This window comes from Rhinolophus sinicus, chromosome 11 (assembly GCF_057876585.1).
Source record: "Rhinolophus sinicus isolate RSI-liver-muscle chromosome 11, RSI-T2T, whole genome shotgun sequence".
Classification (NCBI taxonomy): Eukaryota; Metazoa; Chordata; class Mammalia; order Chiroptera; family Rhinolophidae; genus Rhinolophus; species Rhinolophus sinicus.
The window spans coordinates 17,961,647-17,979,179 of NC_142511.1; the positions used below are offsets into that span (position 1 = coordinate 17,961,647).

Consider the following 17,533-nt stretch of genomic DNA (forward strand, 5'->3'; position numbering starts at 1 on the left):
GAGTTAAATTTTGCATGAGGGAAGGATATAAGATTTTTTTTTTTTTTTTGCATATGGATATTTAATTGTTCCAGTACCATCTGTTGAAAAGTCTACCATTTCCACATTGAATTACCTTGGCATCTTTGTCAAGTAACCATAAATGTAAGGGTTTATTCTTGTTCTCTCAATCCTGTTTCATTGATCTATATATCTATCCTTAGGCCAAATACCACACTGTCTTGATTACTGTTGCTTTATAAGATTTAAAATTGGATAGACCTCAGTTTTTATTCTTTTTCAAAGTTATTTTTTATTTATTTATTTTTTTAAAGATTTTATTGGGGAAGGGGAACAGGACTTTATTGGGGAACAGTGTGTACTTCCAGGCCTTTTTTTTCCAAGTCAAGTTGTTGTCCTTTCAATCTTAATTGTGGAGGGTGCCGTTCAGCTTCAAGTTGTCCTTTCAGTCTTAGTTGTGGAGGACGCAGCTCAGCTCCAGGTCCAGTTGCCGTTTTCTAGTTGCAGGGGGCACGGCCCACCATCCCTTGCGGGAGTCTAACCGGCAACCTTGTTGTTGAGAGGATGCGCTCCAACCAACTGAGCCATCCAGGAGCTCAGCGGCAGCTCAGCTCAAGATGCCGTGTTCAATTTTAGTTGCAGGGGGCGCTGCCCACCATCCCTTGCGGGAGTCGAGGAATCGAACTGGCAGCCTTGTGGTTGAGAGCCCACTGGCCCATGTGGGAATCGAACTGGCAGCCTTCGGAGTTAGGAGCATGGAGCTCTAACCGCCTGAGCCACTGGGCTGGCCCTCAAAGTTATTTTTGACTATTCTAGGTCCTTTAAAATTCTATACAAATTTTAGGATCAGCTTGTCAATTTATACAAAACCTTGCCGAAATTTTAGTAGGAATTATGTTGAACCTATAGATCAAATTGGGAAGAATGGCCATCTTAACAATACTGAGTTTTCTAATCTATAAACATGGAGTATCACCATTTATTTAGATCTTTGATTTCTTTCAGAAATGCAATGTCTTGTACTTTTTAATTTTATATGTATATATGTATATATGTATATATATACATATATATATTACTCTTTCTGATACTATTGGGAATGGAAATTTTTTTAAAAATTATTTTTGTATAGTTTGTTGCTAACAGAAATAAAATTGATTTTTGTATCTTGATCTTGCTAAACTTGTTTATCCTAGTAGTTTAGGTTACTTAAGATTGTCTATATTCAGGAATATGCATGCAAATAAATAAAGTTTTAGTTCTTTCCAATCTGGATGACTTTCTCCTGCTTTACTGCACTAGTTAGAACCACAGGCACATGAAGTATGAGACATCCTCACTTTGTTCCCAATCTTAGAGGGGAAAGCATATTTCCTCTTAGGGGGAAACATTCATTCCTTTCCCCATTAAGCATGATTAAGCACGTAGATACCCTTTATCAGGTTGAAGAAGTTCCCTCTTTCCCTAGTGTGTTGAGAGTTTTTATCATTAATGAGTGTTGGATTTTTTCAAATGCTTTTTCTGTGTCTACTGAAATGATAATATGGTTTTTGTTATTTATTTGATTAATATGGTATATTACATTAATTGATTTTGGGGTACTAAACTATATTTGCATTCTTGGAACATGGTGCATCCATTTCAAACATTGCTGGATTCAGTTTCCTAGTACTTCCTTAACAAACTTTGCATATGTATTCATGAAAAATAATTGGTCTATAATTTCCTTTCCTTGTGATGTACTTGACTCATTTTGATATCTGGGTTATACTGGTCTCATAAAATGCATCAGGAACTGTTTCTTCCTCCTTTATTTTCTGAAACCATTTTTGTAGGATTGGTAATCTTTTTTCCTTAAGTATTATAATTCACCAGTGAAGCCATCTGGGCCTGGGCTTTCCCTTGTGAGAAGATTTTTAGTTACCAATTCATTTTGTTTACTTGTTATTGTTCTATTCAGATTTTCTATTACTTCTTGAGTTTGTTTTGTCAATTTGCATCTTTCTAGTAATTTGTCCACTTAAGTTGTCTAATTTGTTGGCAAAAAAGTTATTCATAATATTCTCTTATGATACTTTTAATTTCTGTAGGGTCATTAATCATGTCCTATCTTTCATTCCTAATATTGGTTGATTTGTGTCTTTTCTCTCTTTTTTCTTTCTTGATCAGCACAGTTAAGGTTTATGAATTTTTATGATCAAAACCAACAATTTTGTTGTTTCAAAGAACCAACCTTTGGTTTTACTGATTTTTCTATATTGTTTTCTATTTGTTCAATGTTTGGTCTGTTCTTTATCATTTTTTTTCTTTCTGCTTGTTTAGGGTTGTTCTTTTTGTTTTAGTTTCTTTAGGTAAAGTTTAGATTGTTGATTTGACACCTTTTTTCTTTTCTAATATAGGAATTTAAAGTTATAAGTTTCCCCTGAGCACTGCTTTAGCTGCCTTCCATAAATTTTGATAGATTTTTTTCAAATTCAAAATATTTTCTAATTTCTCTTGTGATTTCATCTTTGACCCATGGGTTATTTTATAATGTGTTTTTAAGTTTCAAAATATTTGGAGATTGCCTAAATGTCTTCCTGTTGTTGATTTCTAATTTAATTCTACTATGATCAGAGACACAAACTTTGAATGGTTTCAATCCTTTTACATTTTTAAAGAATGTTTTATGTGAGCTTGAAAATAATGTGTATTCTGCTGCTATTGATGACGTGTTCTGTAGATGTATTTTTACATCAAGTTGATCGATAGTGTTGTTCAAGTCTCTTATATCCTTCCTGATTTTGTCTACTTTTTCCATCAATTATTGAAACTAGGGTATTGAACTCTCCAATAATTTGAGTTGTGTATTCTCCTTTCAGTTCTGTAAGTTTTTGTTTCATGTATTTTTTAGGTGTATTAGTTTCCTGGGCTGTTGTAACAAATTATCATAAACTAGGTGGTTTAAAACAACAGAAATTTACTCTCTCACAGTTTTGGAAGCGAGAAGGGCAAAATCAGGGTATTGGCAGAGCCATGCTCCCTCTGAAGGCTCCAGGGAAGAATCCTTTCTTACTTCTTCCAGCTTTTCATGCCCCTAGGCATTCCTTGGCTTTCTGTACAGCATAACTACAATGACTGCCTTGGTGGTCACATGGCCCTCTTCCCTGTTCATTTCTGTGTGCCCTCTCCTCTTCTTTTTATAACACCAGTCATTGGATTTAGAACCCTCCCATACCATTCCAGTACGATCTTATCTTAACTAATTATAGCTATTTCCAAATAAGGTGACATTCTGAGGTTCTGGGTGAACATTAATTTGGGGGAAGGATACTATTCAACCCACCACAGCGTGTATACATTTATAACTGTTATATCTTCTTGATACATCGATCCTTTTATCATAATGAAATGTCTTCTTTGTCTCTAGTAATATTTCTCAAAATCTAACATTTCTCTGTTTTATTAGCTTCATAAAATCAATTAAAAGGCATTCTGTATCGTTTCATATTCTGGAAGAGATTATTTTATATTATATGTGACTCACCTATCCCTTGAAAATCTTGAAAGAACTAAGTGGAAAATCTGCCTATCAATTTACTTTTGGATACATTTGTAATGTCTTCCATGAAGAGTAGTCTATTTTTTTTTAACTTTTGAGTCAGTCTTGGCAATTTAGAACTAGTGTAGTGTAATGTAGTGTTTCTCAATAGTTCTACTTAAATTTTGGATGAGTCAATTCTTCATTATTTAGGACCATCCCTCACACTACAGGACATTCGACATTCTGGGTCCCTATACACTAAATGCCAGTAACTTCTCAGTCTTTATGAAAATCAGAGCCATACCTCCTGTGCATTTCCAAATGTTCCTTGGCTGGGGTTGGAGGGGGAGAAGCAGGGTCATTTGGGAACCAGTGACATAGTAAAGAAGGTGAACTTCAAAGCCAGACTTCTTGTGTTTTAATACAAGGTCTGACACTACTGAACAAAACTTAAATTTCTTGACCCCTCTCTAGCTCAGTTTTCTTATCTGTAAAATCAGAATAGTAATAGTACCCATTCAATTATTGTGATGATTAGATTAGTTGATACTTGTAAAGTTCTTAGAACAATGTCTGGTACATAGTCAGCGTTTGATATATATTAGCAAATATTATTCCACAAACTTGTCATTTCAACAAGTTTTTATGTGACAGGATAACTTTTTTTTCTTCTGATTAGTTCATCTTTTCCTCCCATACTCCTCTTAAGCAAGCAGCTTGGAGCTCATTGTATCAGGGAAGGGATAAACCAGGGCAGGAAACAGAACAAAAGAAGTCTTCCAGAACTTGATTTCTAAAAATGTAAGCCATTAGGGGAATAGAGAAGTTTCCATATGTAGATAAAATATTGGGGAGAAATATAACCGGAAAGAACTGGACTGAACCTCACCTACCCACAACCTCCTCACCCCAAGTTGCAAGAAGAATAGAAAGAAATTTCCCCAGGTTAAGGAAGAAGAGGATATTGTGGGGGAGTGCTAAGAGTATAGACACTGAGGGATCCTAAAAAGATGCGCCCTGTACCCTGATTCATAGAGCACCAGGGAAGCAGTAAAATAGCACACAAATATGAGAAAGCTAAGGTGGGGGAAAGGGAAACCTGAGTTTTGGGATAGTAAAAATGACTGGGAGAGGCAATTATGCTTACCAGGCTTTAATGTGGAAATGGAACTAACAGAGAGAGAGAGCCACCATACCTGAAGGGACTAGGCAGACAGGAATGAAGACATGTCAGTGACAGATCATGTGGATCAATGACTGAGGACAAGACAGAATGATGGACATTTTAGAAGATACCTGCATGAACAGATAACATTGAGAACTAGATTGAGTATCTTCGTGCCCCCTTGAAAACATAAAGACCACCCCCTACTTCCTCATCCCTCTACAACCCCATTCCTGAAATTAGACTTAAAGTTTGGAAGTGAGTTTTTACCTCTCTGTATAGTTTTCAGTTTTCTGAGTACTTTTTAAAAAGCAAAAGGATGCTATTAGGTTAGTTCCATGTTAATTACTATGTTAAACACTCCATCTCTTATATCTCTTCAAAATTCTCTGTAGATTTTGTTTTCCTTAGTTAATAAGAAAGTGCAGAATCCTCTAATAACCAAATCTTGTATTAAATTATTCACAATTACCTACCTTTCCTTTTTTTCTCCATTTATTCCTTTTTTCACCTCTCTTTCTCTTAATTTTTCCTTTGGTATCATCTAAAAGAATTAGATTGAAAAAAAAATTGAAGTGGTCTGGTTTATAATAGGCAGACGAGAACATCTCTAGGGAAAAGAAATTAACTCCATGATTGAAAGAATGGAAACTTTTTTTATTATGGTGAAGTTACATTAACTTTCTGTCAACAATAAAAACAAATGTTAGAACTAGAAACTGTAAGAAAATAAAAAACTATAAAAGAAAGTCATGGTTCAAATATGAAGCAATACTAAGATATGGCATGGTTTTAAGCAACTGATAAAATATAAATATACTTGATGCTATGACTAGAAACATTCTTTGAGAGTCCCAGTAACCAGGATATTAGATCCATGAAAGGGAAATCTAATCCTAGCATATGACTTGGCACTGACGTAGCAGTATTTATACAGTGATAATAATTTAAGTGCTGATTATTGGTTTTGAACATTTAAAGTGAATCTCTGGACAAAAATAATCAGTTAGTTTTGGTTGCAGATCAGATTATAAGTGTAAAGCAGACTATTGAAAGCATTAAAAAAAATACAGTGGGAAGAAAAGATGGAGTAAAGGATAGGGGCTACCTATATAAAAGAGTAAAATAATTGACTAAAGTTGATGGAACAAAAAGTAGAATTACAAGTATATTATTTATTGATGTCAAATTAACTAATAGAAAAACTAATTATAATACAACTAGCAAACACTGAGAGGATAAAGGTAGGTGAGACAAAGGAGTAATTTAAAGTGAGCTAATCAATGGATATTGTCTGGGGTTGAATGCAGAGAACATCTGTTATATTTTGGTTGCCTGGTATCTGATTCTCCTTCATGTTTGGTGAATATTCCTTTGCATGCCTCCTACCATCAATGCTGAAAAGGCCAATACTTGATTTTCCAGTTTCCTATGCAGCTGGGACATGGACATGTGATCTAGTCTCAATCACTGCCTAGGAGCTAGTGACACAAAGAAGCAGAAATAGTGAAAAATCCATTCTGCAGTGGTGTCAGAAATACCCACTGTCTAGTGGCAGCAGAGGCAGTGATGACAGTGGTATCATTTAGTGACCATGGCAATGCAAGTTGAGACATCCAAGTTCAGTACCGTGTTTCCCCGAAAATAAGACCTAACCGGAAAACAAGCCCTAGTATGATTTTTCAGGATGACATCCCCTGAACATAAAGCCTAATGTGTCTTTTGGAGCAAAAATTAATATAAGACCCGGTGTTATTTTGGGGGAAACACGGTGGTGGCAGGGTTGTCCGTGTGCCCTTACCAGACTGGGCTCTGCGGCATGACTTTGCCTATGGTTCTAGCTGCCAACTTTCACTTTCAAAGATTAGTTCTTTAGGCTTCTTGGCAATTATGCAGGTTATTCAACATCCTGTCAATAAATTCCTTTCCCACTTAAGTCAGCCAGTCAGTTTCTTTTGTTTACAACAAATAACTCGGAATAGTCCTCTGGTAAATGAATACTAGAAGTGTAACACATTACTTGAGAATCAGAAACCCAAACGTCAGCAGTAGTTAGCACATGTAATTCCTTCAGTTTATAATAAATCTTCCCGAATTCCACTCTCCTGGCTTTGTCTGGAAAATGCCTGGTCATCCTCCAGTTCTGATATAATTTCCTCTCCAAAGCCTTTCCTGCTCCCTTTAGCACAAGCATACCAATTCATAGCACTCATCTGCATTGTAATGGACTATTTGTCTTTATTGCCCAATATAATAAAAATTCCTTGGCTGAAGGGACCATGCCATGTTTACCATTATTCCTGACACTTACTTGGTTATTCTCAATGAACATTTGTTGGAGAAACAGAAGTTTTAAAGGAGTTTTGGTGAATTTTCTTTTTAAATAATCTTACTTATAAATGAAAACATTTTAACAGGGTGATAAAAATACCTTCAGTACTTGAATCTGTCTGGCTTCCAGAAGACGATGAAGAAGAAGGAAACACAGGGTCATCGGAAGAAGAAGATGCTGATCTATGTCGGGATCGGTGGTGTTTTTGGTTTTGCTTTTCTTTCTTCTTTCGTTTGTGTTTATCTTAGATTGATATAAAACGTAACACAATTATTCTCTGAAATATTAGCAACAAGTGAGAGAGAAACAAATAACTTATAAAACATATTTGAAATTACTCACGAGGTCTTAAAGCAAGAAAAATTCCTACCTCCATTTCTGCTGGTCCCGGCATCTTCAGGACTTCTGCCTGTGGATTTCTTATTCATGGCTATAAAACCTGGCTGCCATGTCTGTAAAACCAAAATAATGACAAATTATGAGAGAATTTAAAAAGGCAAAATGATGTTTTTTGGGGGACAAAGGAGATGGAAACCATATTTCAAATTCTGAATAGAAAGAGGGTCAGGTATTAGTTATTTCTAAAAAGGTTTTACATTTCTATTAAGTGGTAACCTTTCATACACCTAATTTGAGTATCTAGCCTCACAATATGCAGATTTGATCAAAATAAGCACCTTGTGTTAGCTGAAATGTGCTTTATAGCCTAAAAGAACAAGAGTTTAGCATTGATGCGGTGATACTCTTGGATCACATTATGTCAAACCGGTTTTATTCCTTGATAAAGGGAAACAATACTTGCTATAGACTGAATTGCATCCCTTCAAAATTCATTTACTACCATGTGTCCCTGAAAATAAGACCTAGCCAGACAATCAGCTCTAATGCATCTTTTGGAGCAAAAATTAATATAAGACCTGGTATTATATATTATGTTCTATTCTATTCTATTCTATTCTATTCTATTCTATTCTATTCTATTCTATTCTATTCTATTCTATTCTATTCTATTCTAGACTTGATCTTATATTATAGTAAAATAAGACCAGGTCTTATATTAATTTTTGCTTCAAAAGATGCATTGTCTGGCTAAGCCTTATTTTTGGGGAAACGTGGTATGAAGCTCTAACTCTCAATGTGACTATGGAGATAGTATCTTTAAGAGGTAATTAAAATTAAATAAGGTCATAAGGCTGGAGTACTAATCTGATAGGAGTAGTGGCCTTAGAAGAAGAAACAGAGAAAGAAACATCTCCCCAAGCACATAAAAAGAAGAGACCACGTGAGGATGCACCAAGGAGGCCATCTGCAAACCAGGAAGAATTCTCACCAGAAACCAAACACTGCTGGAACCTTGACCTTGGACTTTGCATCCTCCAGAACTGTGAGAAAATAAATTCCTGCTGTTTAAACCGTGCAGTCTGTGGTATTTTAGCATTATGGCAGCTGAGGCGAATAATAGACCAGTCACGGGTAGCTGTGATTGTAGCTCCCCTTCAGAGCGGAGATGTATTCTGGTACCTGCAGCACCTCATTCCTAGCTCCTTCTTGGGCTCAATTTTTCCCTCCCATCCTTAAAGACAGACCATTTTAGGGCTCAGTCCTTAATCTCTTGATTGCTTCTCTCTATACACTATTCCTTTGGTTCCAGAACTTTAGTACACGTAAGAAACACCAAGAAGCTTCTTAAAAGGCAGTTTCCTGTGCTCCACACCCAGAGATCTTCATTTAGAAAATCTGGAGGACGACCTCTACTAATTCAAGAAGCCTTGACCCCACACTTTGAGAAACACTGCTCTCTTAGTAATCTCGTGTACTCGTACAATTTCAATGAACATGTTACTCCTCCCGCCCTTTTATTTGTTCAGATCTCCAATCCCTCATCTCTGCTTCATAAACATTCTCCTTGGATCATCTACGAGTTATCACCCTGCAGATTAAAGTATAACCAAGTTTTTCTGGAGATTTAGACATGTCTGTAGGTAAAACCATTTTTCTCCTAATTCATGCATCCATACACCCAATTTATTTATTAAACCCCTGAGCCCATACTGGAAATACAGTGGTGAACAAAATGGACAAGATCTCTACATTCACTGGCTTACATTCTAGTTTGGGGAGAAGAAAAGAAACAAAACCATTTCTAATGACAAGTGTTACGAAGAAAATAAACAAGTGAGGGTAATGCCTATCCTGGTGGATAGGAAGTGTCTGCTTCTAAAAAGGTGACACTTGACCCGAAGATGAAAATCAGCCAGCCATGTGAAAGCCTGCAGGAAAGAACTTTGAGGCAGATGGAAGATAAGTTCAAAGGCCCTGAGGCAGGAATAAGTTTAGCATTGTTGATGTTCAGAAAGATGGTAGCTAAATCTCAAGCACAGTAGTCCGAGGGAAATGGTACAAAATGAGGTAAGTAAGCAAGGACCAGACAATGTAAAAGTATAAAACCAGCTTTATGTTAAGGAGTTGGGATTTCATCCCAAATATAGTGAGAAGTAATAGGGTTTTAAGCAGGGGAACGTCAAGATCTGATTTGTGACAAAGCACAGTCACATGATGTTCTGAAAACACAAATCAAATCCAAAAAATCATGCTAAGACTGATGTCCAGGAGCTTATCCCCTACGTCTTTTCCAGTTTCAGGTCTCATTCACTTCTGCAATCCATTTTGAGTTAATTTTTCTTTGTTGTGTAAGGTAGTGGTCCAGTTTTCCCAATACCATTTATTGAAGAAGCTATTCTTTCCCCACTGTGTGTTCTTGGCATCCTCGTTGAAGATTAGTAAACCAACTATACGTGGGTTTATTTATGGGCTCTCTGTTCTGTTTTATTGGCCTATATGTCTTTTTTGGTTGTTGTTGTTTAATGTTTGGAGCCATTTTTGGCTCATAGCTTGGAATCTTGTCACAATTTGGTCACTACTTGGAATCTAGTGGGCAGAGGCCAGGAATGTAGGTAAATATCCTACAATGCACAGGAAAGCCCTTCATGACAAAGAATAATCCAGCCCCAAATGACAATAGTAACAAGGTTGAAAAACTCTGTCCTAGTCCAAACCACCCAAATCTCTTACTTGAAATACTAGAATATTCAAGTAACTGGGTTTCCTGCTTTTTATTTTTACCTTTATACAATCTCTTCCCCACAAAGCCATGATTTTTCAAAAACACAATTTTTTAAATTGAATTATAGTTGACACACAATATTATGTTGGGGGTAGAGGATATTGAGTCTTTCACCATTAAGTATGATGTTAGCTCTAGGGTTTGTAGATGACCTTTATCAGATTCTTCTATTCCTAGTTTGTTGAGTTGTTCTTTTTTTTTAATTTTTTTTTGGAACATTGATATTAAGACAACTACATACTTTCTGAAACTTACGTACACATTCTGTTTGTTTGCTGTCTGTCAACATGCAAAATTTTTAAGACAGAAAAGCACAGAAAAGTAGTGCATGCCGTCTCTTACAGAGACTACCACAACTATGTCCAATGCTACCACCCCTCCTCACTCTTCACCATCTGTCTGCCATTTCAGCAATGTAGCCTCTTTGGTGGGGTGGGGTGGGGCTGCTGAATCGCAGGAGCAAGCAGTCTTGTTTAAGAAGCCCAAGTGAGATCAGGCAAAGCTCGGCTGCTCAGGAGCTCCAGCCATTGAGTCGGTCACACCAGTCAGTCCTGTGGATCACAGATTACGGTCATTTCTATAGCTATTACAGAACCAATGACCTCGACGTGGATTAGACTCTGTTTGGGGCTCAAAATATGATTTTTCTTCATCTTGGTTGAGCCAAATTTTTTTAAGAACACAGATGAACCTCTCAGGTTCATGGTAGTGAGTTTTTAAAACAATGGATATTGAATTTTGCCAAATGCTGTTTTGTTTTTTTATCGATTGCTAGGAACATGTAGTTTTTCTTGTGTAGTCTGTTTATATGGTTAGTTACACTAACTGAATTTCAAATGTTTAACCAGCCTTGAATTTCTGGGATAAATGACACTCATTCACAAAAGTATTTTTACACGTTGCTAGACTCAACTTGCTAATTTTTTTTAGGATTTTTGCATTTTGTTCATGAAGGGACATTGATTTGGTTTTCATATATATATATATATATATATATATATATATATATATATATATATGTATATAATTTTTTAAAATCTAGTTTTGGTATCAGGTAATGTTGGCTTCATAAAATGAGTTGGAAAGTTTTCCTGTCTCTTCTATTTTCTGGAAGAGCTTGTGAAGAATGACTATTATTTTGTCCTTAAATGTTTCATAAAATTCACCAGTGAAACTACATAGCACTGAGAATTTTGCTTTTTTAGTTATAAAACTATTCAGCTTATCTGTTTCTTTTTGGATACGTTTTGCTGGTTGTGACAGTGGTCCATTTCATCTAAGTTGTTGAATTTATGAGTATAGAGTTGTTTGTAGAATTCCCTCATTGTGCTTTTTTAATGTCCGTCATCTTCTCTTGCAGTGACATCTCCTCTTAGAGCATGTATGTTATAGAAATGACTTAGTATGATTAAAACAAGACAAAGTAGAGAAAAAACATAACTGCAGCTATACATACCTCAAACCTTGTTATCAATGACTCCTTCCTGTTTTTCAATTCTATATACTATCAGCAACCAAGACCTTTTGATTTGTCCTTGCCAATATTTCTTGAAATTTCCCCCTATTCTCAACACTGCTTGGCACAACCCTTTAATATCTCCTAAACCATCTACCTAAACTATTCCACCTTTCACCTAACAAGTTTCACTGCCTTTCCCCACTTCCTTCACACTTCGGCCAAACTTCTTCAAGCTCCAGTGGGTCTACACTGTGTACAAGATAAAGGGCCTCCACATCTGGCTCAGTCTTGCCTGTTGAATTGCAGTTCATTTTATTTTTCTAAATCAGGGGTTTTAATATGTAGGCTTCAGAAAAGAGAGGTGGGTTATGAATCTCCTAAAAAATGAGTATAAAATGTTCCATGCACATGAATTTTATTTCCAGAGCAGGGTCTACCGCCATTATTAGATGTTCAAAGTGCTAAGAGAAGCCTTCAGCCTAATCCTGTCTCTATAATAATGTATCAAGAACACACTATATAGCTTCTCCAACAGTTTCCACCTCAGTAATCACTCCTTTGTATGAACTTAGATTCACAAATTTTAACAATCTCACCTATCCTTAATATTTTGCAGAGGAGGAAACAAGTCTAGCACTTAACTATTTTGTTCGAAATTATTCCGGTAAAATTTATTTTCGGTGCAACTGAGTTAGTGTTTATCTGCTATTTTCTTGGTCTTTTTATGAATAAATGTCATATTTTTCCTTGAGGTCAGGAATCTTAGAATTCTTTGAAACTGCAATTATCTTCACTGTCATAAAAATAGCTGCTCACACGTTTGCTGAGAACAGTGATAACGATAATGACGCATAGTACTAAGGCAGGGGAAGAGGGATGTACTGGATTGGGGATGTATTTTTAAGGAGGCATAAACACATTTGGGGAATGCATTAATTTTACTGAGCTGAGATACCTAATAAAATGAAATACGCAAGGGTCTGAGGAGAGATCTGAGAAAGTTCATAAACAGAGGCCAAATTCCCAGAAACAGGGATATTCTAAACAGCATTCAGACAAAAAATTCCTCAAGAGAAGCAACTAAAGGGGAGATGCCCAGGTGTTTGGGAAAGAGAAAGCGGGGATAGTACCAGTTTTGCAATGAGCTTCAAATTTCAACTCCATCACACTCAAGCTTGTTACCTTAAGTATTTAACTCTTCTATGCCTCAGTGTTCTCATTTGTGCCAACCTGAGGATTGCTGTCGTGATTAAATAATGGGTGTAAAACGCTCAGGTCAGTGTCTTACTCTGAAGGCATTCTTTCATTAATTCTTGCTATTATTTAATAAGTGGGGGTCGGGAAGGGAGGAGGGGCTCTGCGCTGAGCAGGGTGGCCCTTGGCAGAGATTCTCATTAGCAGAGGGGAGATTCTGAAGCTGCCACGAGGGGTGTATTTCCAAAGGGAGTTGGGGGAGAGGTGGCGGTGGGCGCATTTCCACGAGTGTCACCTGCGGGTCTCATCACGGCGGGAGGAAGAGGAAGCGCTCAGAGGAGCGTCAGATCAAGAACACAGCTCCAGAGGGCGGCAGGGCCTCGTGTAACTCGGTTTTGTTCAACTCGGTTTGGTTGATGAGCTGCCCGAGGAACTTTTCTCGTTTCTAGCAATCAGCCTATGATAAAATTAGTTTCCTCATACCCGTTTGGCTTCAAGTCGCAGAACCTATCCACGGCATTGAGGACTTACTGTATATATGAGAAGTTCGCGATCGTTTAAGGTGAAGAAAGTGCTTATGAGAACAGACAGACATATTCTGGGGACGCCTTGAGCGCTGGGAGCGACAGATTTGAGGAGGGTGGCAGACAGCCCAGGAGTGACGGAGAGGCCTGGGAGGGACTTAATGGGGTTTGGGGGGAGGGTAGAAAGAAAATGTCGGCGCGGCCTCTTTCTAACCACAGCTCGGACTGGGACTGTCACTTACTGGGAGCTGCAGCGGAAACGACCTTTTTGGGCGGGCTCGACACCCCGGCCGCAAGGTACTGAGGAACTAAGGTGACCTGCTCCGCGGAGCCCGCGGCCGGATCGCGCGGTGCTGCGCGGAAGGGGAACTTGTGGGGCCTCGGGACGCGCGTGCGCGTCAGCGGCCGGAAGTGCCCCGCCCACGACACAGTGAGGGGCGGAGCCTACATAGTTTTTCTGCCGCGCAGCTGCTTTTAACGCCTGCAGTTCGACTCTTGACGTTTCCACATACGTCGCCCACAACCTCAAACCCTAGTCCAAATTCTGTAACGGGCTGTCACCACATGGCAACGTGACCTGTTTGGGATTGAGACCTCCCATCCAGCAGTGTGGTTATTTCTCCATGAATTCAAGTCTTCCCTGGTTATTCCGATGAAGCCTTGCGATTTTCTGGGCTGTTTTGCACATTTAGGGTTTTTCCGTAGCGGTTTTTGTTGCTGTTTCAATTTGCTCTTCCTAAAGGACCCCAGGATAATTTGGGTTTTGGATTTGTTGATCTATCTGGTCATTCCACTGAACCTTTGTACTCTAATTATTCTCTTGGATTTTATAAGTAAGAATTCGTCTGTAAAGAACAATTTTGTCTTTCCCCTAGAATGCAGCTGACAACGCTGTACAGTAGCTTCCGTGGTATGAATACTTCTTAGCAGAAGTTGTTTGGATCGCACCTTATGTTTCGTTCATGATGCTTTCTGAGTTTCTGGTAGATAACCTTCCTTAAAAATTGAAGCTACTGGTTCTTTTCTTTGTTTGCCAAGTCTTTTTATTGTCTTTTAAAACCAGAAATGTGTATTGAGTATTACCAAATACTTTCAGTATTAGTCTCAGAGGTGATCGTATAGCTTTTCTCTATTATCCTACAATAATAGAACTACAATAATAAATTTACTAATATTGAGCTATCCTTAGAATCCTGGTATGTGTGCTTCCAATACATTACTGGATGCAATTCGCTGTGTGTCTAATTTAGGACTTGTGTGTCTGTGTTCATAAGTGAGATCGGATTACAGTTTTCTTTAGTTCTCCAAATAACTTGTCTAGTTTTGATATCAGTTTATGCTAGGTATCAAAATGAATCAGGCAGATGAACTTTTTTTATACGACATGTAGTAGACATAGCATGTGAATAATCTGTTCCTTAGGTTTTGAAGAACTCATCTTTAAAGCCATCTGGGTGGGGTTCCTTTTTAAGGGATATATCTTTTTTCCAGAAAAGTATCCATTTCATCTGTATTTTGAAATTTATTAGTGTAAAATTGTCTACACAGTATTATTAACATGTTTTGATCTCATATTGTTCTTATTCATTTTATATATTCTGTTTAAGGCTTTTTTTCTGTTTCTTGATCAGATTTATTGAACCAGCTTTTGATTTTATTAATAACTCTATCTTAGAACTTTTTTTTTCTCTAATGTATGTCTTCGTTAATTTCTTCTTATTTATTTGAGTTTATTTGTTCTTTTTGTACAATCTTGATTTGAAAACTTATTTTCTTTAAAATGTTTAATATGAAATATTACAAACGTGTAAGATTACAGAATAATATAATGAACACCTATATACAGACTACCTAACTTTATCACAGTTTAACATTTTTCCATATTTGCTTCAGATTTTAATATCTATTCAGTTAGAGCCCCCTGTGAACCCCTTCTGTAGTCTCACTCTCCCTCTCTTCTTCCCCAAAGTTAATTACTCCCCTGGATGTGGTACCCACTATTCCCATGAAAGCTTTTATACATGCTACATAAATATGCAGCTATATAAGTAACACATAGTATTGTTTTGTATGTTTTTAAACCTCATAAATGATACCAATGTGTAACTTGTTTTTATCACCCCAAATTATGTTTGTGAAAGTACCCATGTTGATTCATGTAGGTCTAGCTTTTTCATCATAACTGCTGAATAGAATTCCATTGTATGACTATAAAGCAATTTATCCATTCTCCTGTTCCTAGTAATCTAACAATTAATGATTTTTGCCATTACAACATGAGTTAAGGGGCATTCTTATACATATTATATTGGGTACAGGCAAGAATTTTTAGGCAGATGTCTACAAATGGAATTGCAAGGTGGAAGAGTTTGCACAATTCAACTTTGGTATTGGGAAATTGTTCTCTAGTGCTTGTACTAGCTTGCTTTTCCACCAGCAGTGTGGGAGAGTTTCTGTTGCTCCACATCCATGCCATCTCTTATTTGTTTGTCCTAGTTATTTTGCTCTTATAAACAATGCTTGTAGTAAACTTTCTTGTATGTGTCTCCTGGTACACATGTACAAGAGTATCTCTGAATATATACCTAGTAATGGAGTTATTAGCTCTGTTTTATTTTAGATATGTATTTAATAAACATATACATGTGCCCCCACATTAAAGATATTTCCTCTTTTAATAGAATTTAACTCATTCATAATTATGTGTTTAGATTTAATTCTAACTTGTTTTTTCTATGTATCATGCTTCCCGTTCTTTTCTGTCTTTGGTTTGATAAAGTTTCTTTTTCCAGGTTTTTTCCCTCTAGTGATTTGAAAGTTATACCTTCAATTTTTATTCTAGTGGTTACAATTATTATATTTTAACTCACTTAAATTTATATTTTTATATAAACATGTAGAATTAATCAGTACCCATCTGAAGCAGTCTTGCATAGTGGTTAAGAGTGGACCCTCTGAAGCCAGACTGCCTGGATTCAAATTCTGGCTTTACTACTTATTAGCTGTGTAACCTAAATCTTATTATATAACCTCTCTGTGCCTGAGTTGCTTCATCTGTAAAATGGGCATAAAATAGCATATAACTCATAAGATTGTTGTGAGGATTAGTGCATTAATATATAGTGTGTAAACTTCTTAGGACAGTGCCTAGCACACAGCACATAGATTTCTCTAATGACCAGTTGTTGTTTTTTACTCTATGAAATGGGCATAATACCTTCCTAGCAGATTTGTTATAAAGACTCAATGAGTTATTGCATATATACATTCACTTTAATACACTGAGCACCTTCTATGCATTTGAATGAGACGTGGTTTTTGGCTTCGAGGAGTTTATGATCTAGTAAGGGCACAGACAAGTAAACACAGTGGCAGTGTGATGTAACCTTAATACTCTTCCCATGTCCTCTCTTGTTCCCTTTTCACCTGTGTTCCCACAGAGCAATGTTTTAGAACACATTAATCAGAGCACACATTCCCCTGCCAAAAGCATGTCAGCTTCCATCACACTTTACATAAACCACAAACTCGTCACGTGACTTCAGCACTAGATTTTGGGTCTTGCCTTATTTTCTAGACTCATTAAGTACCACTCTCCCCTCTTCTAATGGACTCTCACTACACTGGCCTCTTTTCATGTCCCAAAACAACACTTTTACAGTCAGGCACCGCTTAGCAACCAAGATACATTATGGATCAGGTGATTTTGTCAAATATCATAGAGGGCACTGACACAAACTTAGATAGTATAGCTTTCTGCATGCCTAGGCTATATGCATAGACTTACTCCTAGGCTACAAGCCTGTACAGCATGTTACTGTACAGAACATGAGATTAAATCAAGCAGAAGAGCAAATGATGCAATCAAGAGATGCAATAAACACAAGGTGTGTGAGGCTGCCGCCAGTGTAAACGGCCAAACTGTTTTACAGGCAACCTTTTTATGCATAGAAAAGTATGCTCTAAATTAACGATTAAAAGTGTAGCATAGTAAATACAGGAACCAGTAACACAGTTGTTTATTATCACTATGAAGTATTATGTACTGGACATAATTGTATGTGTCACACTTTTATATGACTGTCAGCGCAGTAGGATTGTTTCCACCAGCATCACCACAAGCATGTGAGTAATGTGTCGCACTATGACTTTGTGATGTCACTAGGTGACAGGAATTTTTCAGCTCCATTATAATCTTAGGTCACCATTATC

General features: G+C 37.1%; 1 protein-coding gene across 1 annotated transcript; it reads right to left on the minus strand.

Annotated features, from left to right (window-relative positions):
- Positions 1 to 4,660: 4,660 nt before the first annotated feature.
- LOC109450575 (uncharacterized) lies at positions 4,661 to 13,427 on the minus strand. Its single transcript, XM_088801655.1, has 5 exons — positions 13,329 to 13,427; positions 7,391 to 7,472; positions 7,120 to 7,263; positions 5,165 to 5,232; positions 4,661 to 4,819 (listed from the first exon to the last, which is right to left on the minus strand). The coding sequence occupies exons 2-5, from the start codon at positions 7,446 to 7,448 to the stop codon at positions 4,754 to 4,756; spliced, it is 336 nt and encodes a 111-aa protein (XP_088657781.1). The 5' UTR covers positions 7,449 to 7,472; positions 13,329 to 13,427; the 3' UTR covers positions 4,661 to 4,753.
- Between the last annotated feature and the right edge of the window lie 4,106 nt (positions 13,428 to 17,533).

What these genes read in the sequence shown, in the direction of transcription:
- LOC109450575 (XM_088801655.1), bottom strand. Translation starts at nt 7,448, where the DNA reads ATGAATAAGAAATCCACAGGCAGAAGTCCTGAAGATGCCGGGACCAGC. An exon ending in GACAGATTCAAGTACTGAAG is followed by an intron (nt 5,233 to 7,119) that starts GTATTTTTATCA and finishes TAATTCTTTTAG; the next exon opens with ATGATACCAAAGGAAAAATT. An exon ending in AATGGAGAAAAAAAGGAAAG is followed by an intron (nt 4,820 to 5,164) that starts GTAGGTAATTGT and finishes CTGTTCATGCAG; the next exon opens with GTATCTTCTAAAATGTCCAT.